Source organism: Taeniopygia guttata, chromosome 3 (assembly GCF_048771995.1).
Source record: "Taeniopygia guttata chromosome 3, bTaeGut7.mat, whole genome shotgun sequence".
Classification (NCBI taxonomy): domain Eukaryota; kingdom Metazoa; phylum Chordata; class Aves; order Passeriformes; family Estrildidae; genus Taeniopygia; species Taeniopygia guttata.
In genome coordinates, this window is record NC_133027.1 from 108118127 (window position 1) to 108131288 (window position 13162).

At 39.0% G+C, this 13162-nt stretch overlaps 1 protein-coding gene across 1 annotated transcript in view; it reads right to left on the reverse strand.

The window, feature by feature from the left end:
• Window positions 1-11388: 11388 nt before the first annotated feature.
• The window catches only part of PPP1CB (protein phosphatase 1 catalytic subunit beta), a 28312-nt gene continuing 26538 nt past the window's right edge, over window positions 11389-13162 (reverse strand). Inside the window, exon 8 of the mRNA XM_030269188.4 lies at window positions 11389-13145. Coding sequence (XP_030125048.1) covers window positions 13041-13145 — 105 coding nt within the window. The 3' untranslated portion in view covers window positions 11389-13040. The remainder of the gene's footprint in view (window positions 13146-13162) is intronic.

The window sequence follows — 13162 nt, forward strand, 5'->3', positions numbered from 1 at the left end:
GATTTCAGTACAGCCTTCTTCAGGGCTCTTTTTCACCTTTTTAGCAAACAGTCCCACTTCAGCAATTTTTCTGTGTGAGATTAAAAATGCATTTTTCCCACCTAAAAAGAAAAAAAAAATCCTGCAAATAAGAACAGGCTCTGAAAATTGAACTAGAGATTTGTAAGAGAGATTTTCTGGAATCTAGGGCGTGGCTTTGAGGAAAGCCACATGAATGTCAATACACAAATTGTCTTAATGACAAAAGGGAACTACTTCTGTGTTTAATTAAGTACACACATAGGTTCTCCACTAAATCAGTGGACTAAATCAAGGACTAAGGACTGTTAATCCATATAAAGCTTCATGCTAGGTTATATATATTTGAAGAATGTGATTGAATAAATTGATCTGAAAGGCTAGGATACAGCTACTATTTTGCACTACAATAGTGCAAAACTACCAAAAAATAAAGCAAAAACCAGGGAACGCTAAAATAAGTAAGCTCTATTGGCTTTAAAAGCAGTACTGAAATCACAGTATGACAAGACATGCCAGAATGTTTCTGGTTTCACTTTCATCTCCAATTAATTTTCACCTTTGCACAAAGCCTTCTCTTCTAGAACATTTATTTTACCCACTAGAAAAGAATAGAGAGTCAGCAAATCTTAAATTATATACTATTTCAAATCTTATAATGTACTACTCATCTTGGCATACGAATTATTTCACAGAGGTTGATTACCCAAGTGGAAGGCAAGGCCTGTCCTCTTGCTCCCACATGTTAATCTGATTGATTAAACAAATCCATCTGAACAACTGATAGGTACCACTGCCTGCAGACTCTGCAAAATCAAAGTCCATATGGCTACAATTCTTCTTTACCAACAAAATCTCAAACCTTTGATGAGCAAAAGGCAGATGAAGCAGAGCAGCCCTCTGCTGAAAATATCAGGAGAGAGGAGCAGTATCACCTTACTTCATCGTTAGTATAATAAAGTGTCTCCCTGGGACAGCTCAGCAACATGAACATAGTCAAGTTTCTTGTGAGTTTTCTTTCCTCCTCCTTAGAGAAGTGTCACAAGGGAGTAGCCTTGTGAGTGAGTGAAAATTCAATTTCTTCAGGATGTATAGGGGTGAGGTTCCCATGGCATCATCTTCCTCTTCCTCATATACCCTTACACAGGTTCCAGTGTCTTACACAGTCCCTGGAGATGTGAGTGATTTATCTCAAACACTTTCCAGAGGAGTAAAGAGGCAGAGACCGCTCACCTGTCAGCAGAGTTGCAGAAGATGATATATGCAATCACCAAGTGGAATTCTTACTTCCACTAGCTCAGTTCTATTGCATATCACCTGTCCAAAGCCATTTTCCCCCCAAGGGACACCCTTTCCTTTCAGGAGACAGCTGGCAGCTCTCCCTTCCTTAGTAACAGCCTTGAGATAAACATAGATGAAACTTCAGGCTGCTGAGGCTTCCAGGTCACCTTTTTTTCCATAAATATACAATTAGGCTTTGGAGCAACTTTCCTGGAATTCAAATTGTACAGTAATTAGATACTGAACAGGGTGACTACAATGAGAGGAGCTATTGGAAAGGGCTTCACTGAGGTTTCAAGGCACATTATGCAGCTTCCTTCAGGATGCATTTTTTAGTCTTGCAGGACTCCTAGACATGTCCATAGGAGTGAACTAGAGAAGGCCTGACACTGGGCCAATCACTACCACAGAGCTGTTGTATTATTTAATTTTTAGCATAAACCTTGACACACTTTCACCCATGCCAAAATGCCATTTACAAACAACATTCCCATGTACCATTTCCACACTGTGGAAGAAAGCTCTGGCAACGCATGAACTTATTAATTTACAACAAGAACTTATTGTAAGAGTGAGAGGGCAGATTTCTGTTATCTGGACTTGCTACATCTCACTACAGCCATTCTTTGGTGAATAGTTCATAAAATACCCAAGACAACAGGAATGGACTGAGGTGAATGCTTGCTCTGAAGACTCATTATGTACAGGTATGTATTACAGGAACCAGCTAGTAAGGTTAGTTTATTATTTCATGGTTATAGAGAATCACAGAATCATTTACATTGGAAAAGACTTCTAAGATAATCAAACCCAACCTTTAAGCAGTGGTTAAAGGTGTGCCTTCTCAGCAATATCAGTGGGAAGTGAAGAGGACACAGATTTTTTCACCAGGAAGGTTAAGCTTACCCATTCTGCATCAGTGGAAACAGGGAAAGGAGATCATATCAAGAGGTAGCAGGAGCCACTGGGTATGCAACAGTACCTGTGCATAGAAGCAGCTCAGAAAGGAAGATGTTGTTGCCAAGGCAACAAGAGTGCAGAGGTTCTGGGCATCCTCTCCTGGACTCCCACAGAGATTTAGGTTTCACTCTGGCAGAGCCAGGAGGACAGGAGGCACTACCACCATGTGCCCTCCCACAGGGCAGAACTCTTCCTCTGGGACACGGGGCTCAGCTGGCACAGGCAGTGCAACATCTCGTCAGCTGAAGCCAGCCAGAGCCTCTCTGTTTCTGTTTAGCAGGAGTTCCAGCTGCTTTCAGTAATCCCAATGATAAAGTACAAGCCAAAAGAAAGAAATCCAGATCCTATCTTTCAGTTTAGTTCCAAATTAGCAACTGTAGCCCTTTAAATTGTTGCTTTTTTGCCATCATCCAGAGCAAATCAGTTGCTTGTCATGCCTCAATTAATACATGACCTGACAGGTTTTCTGCTGGGATCCAACAAAGGACATTCAGCAGATATTAATCATTAGAAAAGCTTCAAATGAGACTTTCATGTTCAACAAAAGGCTGATCCCATGCAGCAGAAGATAAACCTTGATCCTAAATAGATGGCTCTTGTACAGTGTGAGATGAAACCTTTGCCTTCCAGGTTTTTTTACTGGCTACTACTTGCTAATGATCCATGTGGGATTCTGGCCAGAAAAGCTGACTCATTAGGGATGGCCTGCCTCACAGTGCAGCCATCACAGCACCGAAAGCTTCATACTGGGAATGGCTGACATTGAAAATGAACCTTTTTCAATGCCTTTTTCAGTTCTGTTTAGCTACTTTTCCAAGGCTTTCCATGTCCTTCCAACAATATATTTGCTGTGCACCAAGAATCAAGAAGAGTTAACAAATTATCTTTCCTGCCATTCCTTTTCATGGAAGTGAGACTAAAACCTCATAGCTGCAAAACTGCTGTGCCTGGGGCTTCTGAAATGAGCTGGACATGTATGTTCCATCTGTTTAAAGAGTAATTACAGGGATCAACATAAGCTTCTTGCTCTTTATGGAACAACATTTGCTCTTGTTAGTGAAATAGCATTTCAAGAAAGTCAATAACTACAGAAATACACTGGTTGTGGATACAGCTACATTCTGTAACTCTGTGAGTTTTATGAATTTGAAATCAATGAATATTTAATGTGCCCGGCAAATTACAAGTTTTTTCTCCACAATACCTGCTGTAACAATGGTTTGAATTAAAGCAGCATGTGAGACAGGGCAATCACCTTTTAATGCAAGACAATCACTTGCTTTAAAAAGATATTAACACACTGGTGCTTCACCAACAAATGGTTAAACCTCTCTACCTATCACACATGGGATTGACACAGGGGACATTCAGGAACATGCCCGTATGGCCAAGAGACAACAACAGATGGCACAGGGCTGCAGTTCGTGTTCCAATCTGTGGCAGTTTGGAGTTCTTAGAAAAAAAAAAAGACAGTCTCACGTTACCTCACATCATAAATAGAGTGTGAACTGTTGCAATAAAAGCATGAAAGGGCAGAATCTTCAAGGGTTCAACTCTTTGGAAGAGCAAGCCAAAGAGGTTTAGAAATATCCTAGGTCCAGAGTACACAGACTGAACTCCAGGTGCTCTGGCTTGTGGTTCAATCCTCCAATCTCCCTGCAGCATCTCCACAGTCCTTATGAACATCAGGCCAGGAGGAAGAAAAGTATTTGATATACACATGACCTGCCACTGAAAACAGTCATGTTTTTGTTTTTTGTTGGGTTTTTTTTTTCCTGCATCTTAGACACTATTATACAAGTGACTATTTCTGAAGGACACTAAATTCTTGGGACAAACTAATTTTAAGTATAAGAGGTCATTTTGCCAGATAAAGTATTGCTTTGTGGAAAATGGTGAAAGAAGCATGATATAAATTTTTTCACTATTCTTGTTACAGATTACACAACTCAACTGAAAAATTCTTTTAGCTAGTAAAAGAAACATCTAGATTCTATTTTCCTAAATTACTGCAGTTCACATTTAAATGAGCACAGGCCTATAGCTAACTTTGAATGAAGGCCCCTTTGTCTAATCTTTTGGCCAGCAGCATCACACATTTCAAAGATGTATTTGTTTCTTGGGGTTGTTCCCACTGAGTTGTACAGTTTATAAAACAGTATTACCACCTATCACCACCTCCAGCTGAGTAGCCATATAATAGGTAGCCTGGATACCAGAAAAACACTTGCTAAAACAGCACAAAACATGTTAACATACTCACCAGAGTATCTTAACCTTTACTGCAATTCAACTGCTTCTTTTAGCTTTGCTTTTAATGAGCTTGGGTGTCATGGGGACATCAGGTTAGCCACCTAACCAAAGAAGTTGGGGGATACTTGAAAATGTATATATAGACACACATAAACAGTAAGAAAGGATAGCAGCAGAAGCCACAAAATAATAATCACAAAGCAGAAGCAACTAAAATAAAGGCAGATTTTCAGACTGAAAAAAAACTGGATACATAAAGACCATCAGAAGTGGGTATGAAAATATACAACTAGCTTATTTCCCACCAGGCCTACAATGCTTAGTACTCCCAGAATGGAAATAATAAAACAAGATGAAGTCATATGTGGACCATTTTCTTGGAAAAGAAAAAAGGCAGTCATACTGAAACAAGATAAACATCAACTGCAGCACATTACTTCTGCTTTTCCTATAGAAAAATGGATACAACTAGTTGATTTTCAAATATTATTTCAGAGAGGAATTTTGAGTGGTTTCCAGTAAAAGTTGGCAGTAGGCTCAGATGCCTATTTCAAGCAGCATGTGTGTCATTCCAGTGCTCTTCCCTTGTTTCTCCTTTAAGTTATAGACAGCAGTGGCTACTATCTCCTACATGGACAGATGTACAGTGACTTCTAACATCACAGGCTAATGTTATGTAAATTTAAGAATACATGCTCGAATTTTAAGAAATGGGACTCAAATGCACAACTGAGTTTTAAAGAATTACAGACACTTGAAATTTATGGACAGGAATAGCAAGAAGCACTTGTGAACTTGCAGAAGTCCAACTCATACCTCATGGACAATATGTTGACATGGGATCTTCCACAGGTACTAACAAATGGTTCCAATGGGAAGAATGCAGACAGATGCCTTCATCCCCATTTTTTGTAGAAATTAACTCTCACATGCAAGGCCAGTGCAGCATACAGTGAAAGAGGAACTGCAGTGTTTGCTTCAGCTGCTGCTTAGAAGTGTTATTTGTGGGACAGCAAAAACACAACAACAAAAGCAGCATTTGATATGGCTGAAGCTTATTTTTTTTTCTTTGAATAAGTTAAAATGAAGAAATAAAAAAGAAATTGGATAAAACAAAGACTAAGGCAGAACCAAAGTTCTGGGGTTGTTCCAAACAAAAAGCCAGAACCCTTTATTAGGAAATAGTGGCCAGTGTTGGCAGTACTTACACAGGACACTGTTACTGTCCTTAAGTAGGAATCTAACCCTGGCTGCAGGCCTGAATCAAGAACTCATCTTCACTCTAATCCTCACTATCACTATTGTCAAACACTCCTTCAGTTTTCTCTTCTGCCATCACACTTACCTACCTTAAAAGGTTGTGGATTTATTGCTCAAGTGCTTGGGGATTACAGACTATACAAACATAAAAGCAGGACAGGAATAAAGGAGGTTTGCAGCATAGAGAAACATTTCTTCTCTTACAACATTAACATTATGAACTTCAACCCCTGCAAAACAGTCTTCTGTAGTTTGAAGACTAGAACACCAACACCAGTGACTCAAGAGATTGCCATAACAAACCTGTAACAAACCTACATGCACAAACTGGCACACAAATACAGTTTGAGTAATTTGGTACAAAAATTACCACATCCAAACCTCTTAAAAATGGCTGACCATAAATGCCTGCAAATAATTATTGATCAGTTACATTAAAAAGCTGCACTTCACCTATCTAAGCCCACTTGTACAGACCTGGGTGACTAAACAAGCCTTGAATTTCCTTAAGCAAGGTTCAAATGGTTATTTGCTGTGCACTGATGCCACCACCTGGCTGTTTTCATAACTCGAATTCCTGCATCTTCTTCTTAATTTTACTTAGGGCTTTTTTTGTTAAGGCAGCAAAAGCAGTTAGTTCATCTAAGAAAAAAATACTTAGCCCATTAAGATTTCTGTATTGTCACCTACAGAAAGAATACACAACATTGTATGGGAATAAAGTGATGCCTGACAAGTATGTGATAGTGAAGCTCTTGCATGATTACCAGAGGAGCCCAAAAGTAATGCTTAATGACACCTTCACATGCTGGCCACAAGCTTCAGAGCTTCATTTCCTCAGTTCAACACTACAGAACCCTGAGGGCAAAAGCTATTTGTTGTTCTGAACTACCACCTACTGCTAGAAGGACTGAATATATTTTATAGCAAAACAAGTACATGCTGTACTCTCAAACAGATGCTTGAACCAATAGTTCAGCAGAAAGCTGAAGACATCCAATTACTCTTTGAAACCTCCTTTTTAGAGTTATCACACCCTTCTAGTTTTCCACATGGCTCAGTTTCTACCCTCGAAAACTACAAGTCAGCAAAATCTGAATTGTATTCCCTGAGAATACCAACCCTCATGTGGGTAAAAACTCAAGGCTCCCAGGGAGCCACTGGGGCCTAGAACCTCAGGGATAGAGGAACAGATAGGTATGAGCAGATTAATACAATTTTATTTTAGGGATTGAATATGGTCCTCTGAGAACTAACAGCCAAAACTTAAAGAGTGTCTCTTAACTTAAGGGGCAAATATGCACCCCAGTGTTGAGGAAGGCCAAAGGACCAGTATAGGATGTGCTTCCACACCATGTGAGCTCACACTGCCCCACCTGAGTGCAGAGTACCCGATGGCCAGAAGCATGTGAAAGCTTCTTGAAGGATCAGGCTGACCTCACCTTTTTTCCTGCAGCTGGCTCATGATTTGCTATCAAGAAATGGGATGTGAGAACTCTGGAGGGAAATCAAACGCTTCCTGAAGATACCAGTGTTCCCACCACCATCCCAGAGTCTCCTGCTCCTGAGCCTGAAGCCTGAGAGGTGAAGACACTGTATTGTCTCTGGAAGTTGAGGAAGGTTACACAGACCCCTTATCCTTGTGAGCAGTCCACATAATTCCTTGGACAGACCTCTCATGGCAGGAAATAGGCACTTTGAGGCATACTTATTTCATGGCAGATTTCTCCTACACCTCACAGCTCTATGGAGTTGCTTTTCAAGACCTAAAGCAGCCCTCCTGTTCAGATTAGCAACTCACTGGCTCTCCATACACTCAGGTCCCACGTACTAGTTCCATCTGAAGCCTCACATGCCTGTCCCCATCCTCCACCCTAACAAGCTGGATAGGAAAACAGTAAATTCACCTGGGCTGAATCTCTGTTTCACAGGAAGCTGAATGCTTCTGAAGAGATGTCTTCAGTATCACTGTAGTAAAGACAAATGCTCAAAATGTTTGTTGCCCTGGTCTTCAAGAAGGCCTCTTCATCCTTTTTGAGCTGTACCCCATATCCCAGCTGCTGATCTTCTGGTAGTCAGGGACTGTTGAAGTGCACAGCCTCTGGGTTATCCAGCCACCAAAGACTTCATCCCTCTCATGACAGACTGGAAAATGAGTATTTGACTGCGGCCTAAGCTACCACCATGCTGTAACACCTGGGAAGCCAAAGAGACTTTGCCACCATTGTCCATTTCTTCTTTTCTGCCCAATCAGAGCAACAGAAAGCATGATAAAAAGAACAGAAAGGCTATTGTGCAGATTGTGGGACAGCAAAGTAACAGACTTCAGTGGGACTCAGTGGTTTGGATCATTGACACCATGGGCATACACTAGGAACAAACTTCTGTTGCACACAACTAACCCAAAAGACTTAATTTGCATACAACAGCAAAAGGTCTGCAACCCAAAGCAGTACATGAGGACAACCAGGAGGATTCACTTCAACGCCACAAAACTGCCCTGAACCAGTGCAGATTCAGCTTTTCAAGAGCAGCTCATTGTAGACAACCAGTGGAACCTGGTTAAACATTAAGTGATTCTCTCAAATCAGGTCTAAACTGTGCAAATCTTTTTTCAGCAGTACATGCCTATAATACCAGGCCCATAAGTAGAATGAAGAACCATGTAACTACAAGAAACACAAATAGTACAATATTTGGTTAGGTAAGGTGTCAAAATTTAATACCAGCCCTATTCTGATAGCATCTCCTAATTAAAATCCCTCATAAAAGCCAAAACTAATATACTTTCTTTTCTGTAGTTTTGATATATACCAGATCTAAACACACTTCATACTTCTTGTTATATATTTTCTACCAGTCCTTCTCCAATCACTGGAAAACAAAGCAGATAATCTATAATCTCCCCACATTTGGTTAGACTTGAAAACAGAAGATTCTAAAGGTGGTGGAAGAAATCCAAAAATCCTCATCCAAGACAAAGACTGATTTTTCTACACTTTACATGGGAGCTCTAATTCTCTCCACTCCTCACTACTCATTTCAGAATCTTCAGACACTTCAAGTATCTGAAGTATGACTTCACAAAGTCTGCAAAACTTCTGGGAAATAAATTTGTACATCTAACTGAGATAAGCCCAGTTTTAATGCATCAAGGTCTGAATTGTTAGGAATCATACACTATGCACATATTTCAGTGCTGATCAAGGAATAAGGTTTCAGGTGAGACAAGAGAAGGATAAATATGGAATAAATGTCAGCTCTGCATTTGCAGTAACAGCATTCCATGCACTATCCTTTGGCCACTAGATGGCACCGGCGTGCCAGACCAATTTGAGCAAAAAAAAGAAAAATTACATCAACTGGATTGGGTGTTTATTAAGTAACCAATGTAAATCATTGAATAGTATTAGTATAAACAAGTCAGACCAAGTTAAAAAGTATGTCTTCTTACTCTAGGTGGTAAAGGCAAGGCAAGAGCCTCTAAGCCTACCATGTCAGTCATTGCTGTTTCTATTACTAGAGAGCAAAAAAAAAAAAAAAGTAAAAAAAGCGTCTCCCAGCCCCACAGGACTCATACAGAGCTCCGGCAATTCAATCTGACAGTTTCCACTTAGACTTATCAAAAGACAGGAACACTTCTTCATTTAAAGACACCTTTCTGTTCATTGATTCAGACTTTGGCAGAAACACAGCAAGGTGGATTTCTATGACCTAACAAGCTTACAATAGGAATGTAAGTTTAGTGACAATAAAAGCAACTTCCTTCTGCACATCAGATGAATTTCCATCAGTTCCCCAGGCAAGTAAGTGCACAGCAATGCACAGCACTGGGATGCTACAAGCTGTGTCACACCTACCTACTGGCCTCCCTCTCAACAGAGAGTACAGTACAAACAGAGATTGTCCTCACAACAGGATCCTGAAACTTGGTGACATCTGGCAGCAGGACACCTGCAATTAATCACACTAAACTTGGAAACAAAATGACCAATTAAGACTTCAGTGGCCACAAGTATTCCTGTGTGTCTCTATGCAGCAAACCAAATGCAATCCATTAAAGATCCTCACACCGTTTTCAGTGAGTCTATTTCTACAGCAGTTTTTTGGAAATAGATCAGATCGTTACAAAAAATGTACTTAAGAGAAACAGTGTTCAAGGTATTAGAGCAGCACAACCACATGCAACTTTTTTCCTCCTTTAAAGCAGCAAACAATTATCCATGCATAGAAAACACCGAGCACTATAAAGCATACAAAAAAGTGATGCAAAACAAGAATCTTGTATCAATCAACACAAAAGAGACCAAAGCTGTGTTCCTTGCAGCATACTTTAAATTAGTGTTTGAGAAATGAAGAATGCCCATCAACCAGACAGGAACAAGACAAGAGGTTGTGTGCCATGTGTACTCCACTATAAACATGGAATGAATATTACTGTCAGAAAAAGGTGTGGGGAAGGGGGTTAAACATGCAAAAGCACATCTTAAATGGTGTAATGTTTTATATGCCTCTCAACAGTCCATATGAGAATGTTCTTGTTTATTCCCAGGACACTACACATGCTATTTAACATTATTTAATGCTTGTACAGACAAGATGTTTATGTGGAAAAAAAAATTATTAGCCATTAGACCACTAGCAATTCCCATGGAAGAAAGTTAATTTTATCTGAGTAGAATTAGACTGAGGTTATTTTTTTCTACTTCTCCCAGAATGGACAATATTAAAAATAGAGATCCATACTAACCCTGTAAATGTAAGATGAAGTGGTGAGTTCTGTTATGTATCTGACTTGCTTTTAGTATGGAATATCAGTCATATCTGCAGGCGTAAGATTACTACATCATGTGTGTTTTCCACCATATAGATGATGAGGCATGTTAGCAGACATCCCAACTCTCCAGAAATCAGAACAACATTCAAATAATTTCCAAATGACTGCTGCTATTTAAAAACATAATTCTTCAGGATACCAGCACCCAGTGTGGCTCACTAGAGCCATTAAACAAACTAAAGATTTCCTATTTCTTTAGGACACAGAAGAAGGCCCGAAGACTTTATTTTTCTTTTGACATAGCATCTGTAACACAAGCGAGCATGTTAGGTACTCACATAACATACAGCTTTACACCTGGACATTTTATGATACAGAAGACATTGTTCCAGAAACAAAAGAAAAAATGGAAAAGAGTTAATCCAGATGTTTGGTAACACAGAGGCTGGCACTTGGTAAGACCCAGCATTTTCAAAGCTTGCAAAAACAAACCTCAAGTAAGCAATGACTTAGAGCAGGAAGTTACCATGTCAATGCTTACAGACTAGATTTCATTAATTACCTTGTCCCAAACTGCAGTTACTCTCACACAGCTCTTATCGCCGACTTTCAAGAACAAGCGTCTTTGAACAACGTCAAAAAAATCTACTCATTTTATTTTAAGCATTGAAACTGGTGTTTGCTTCAAAGTGGGGTAGAATAAACCACTGTTCAAAACCACAGACCAACCCAGTATAAATCAGTAACAGATATATTGTAAGATTTCCTTTTCTTTAAAAACAACCAATTCTACATGTTTTGAGTAAGTCAGGTATGTTAAAATAACCAGTCAGACTTCATTCAAATGAATTAGACAACTTTTACTAAATGAAAAAACCCCTACATTTAAAATATGCATTTAAAACAAAATGGAATTAGAAAAGACTTAAATCCATTTTAAAGAACTTGCTCACTGTGTCAGAAATCAATATATCTCTTGCATTATATAATGTGCCAGTTCATAAAACATAAGTTACTAGAATCCTCGATTTAACATTTTCAAAGACAATACTGAAGTCAAGAGTTTACATCTACTGATGCACATTTAGAATGGTATAAATCTGCAGCCTTCCCCCAAAAGAATCTAACAAATTTGACAGTTTTCAGTAAAAGCTTTTGTACTTGTGTCCAATAAATATTGCATCCTAAAGCATCACAAATCTGTGCCTTTCATTTATCCTACTATATATTTTGCATCTTCTCTATAACTTGTCATTTGCCAATGTTAACTCTTTTAATAAAGGAGAGAACTGAAAAGAAATACTGTGTAACTCTTGATCACATACAGAAATTATTGCTACTATGGTACACTACAAAGCAGAAGTCTATACAATAGTATATGAAATTTGATCATGAAAATCCAAATGATAGAACCTTTAGTGATGTAAGCCTTGCTATAAAGTTGGACATTCCTGTAGCATTCTCAGCTCACCGCCCATCATCTAGCATATTGTATGTTGAAGAACATCCATTTAAACACACCCTCTTCTGAAAAAGAATGTCAGCTTTTGAAGGCTTAGCAAATAAGGATCTTCATGTTCTGTAGAACCTATGTAAGATGAATTTTGATGCAGGTAGGAAGTTACCTGGAAGCTAAGCATGCCAAAGGTGTTTCATGCTAATAAAACTAAAGCCAAGGTACCACTAAATCAAGTTACCAACTAATAGGCAATACCATTTTTGTCCTATCTAAGTTAAATGAAGTGCCATCGCACAGTGTAATGTCAATAATTTAAAATAGTGTAGTGCACAAATTCAATGTGTGGCAGTTTAAGTTAAAAGGTCAGGACAGGTTTTTCTGTCTTAATGTATGTTGGCTGCCAAGCTGTCCAGTCTGGGCATTTGGGACTCAGTTTGCCTTTTAATCACTACTGTACTATAAACTTTGCATTATAATGGGGCACACGGCATTATGATGAAAAACCAGGGGATGAGGGGGAGGATAAGAGACCAATGGCTGTTCCAGAAAGCCCATTCCTCATATCAATTTCAAAGAGCCAGGAAATAAGACTAGATACCATATTCGCATCATTCTAGCTACAAAATAACCAAAGAAAAAGCAATTAAGCAACAATAAGACCACATTACACAAATGGAACATCATGCTCTCATCTGGTTTAACTATTACACCAAGTTTTAACTGGGATGTTGGTCAACTTTAAAAACCGTGGTAAATGTGAATATGTAGTTGAAATAGTTTTTTTCTAATTTTTTTCCCTCTCTATGCTGGATATTAGAACTTGGAGCTATACTTGTTACAATACAGTGTTGCACATCTTTCTACTAGAAAAAATTAATAAAGATCCTTTACCCGTCTCTTTAAGTTAAACGTGTGACATCATAAAGGGTGTCAAATGGCTGGATGGTTTTACAGTGCACACTTATTATATACTGTAATATGGAGTTTTGTCCTTGACAGATCTGATGGTGTTTTCTACATTATTTCCTTTCTTCACCTCTTCTTCGGTGGGTTAGCTGTGCGAGGTGGAGTGACTGGACGCCCAGAATTCAGTCCACCATACTGGTACTTGGCTTTCTTTTCAGATGGTTTCAATATCTTAGAGAAAATAAAGA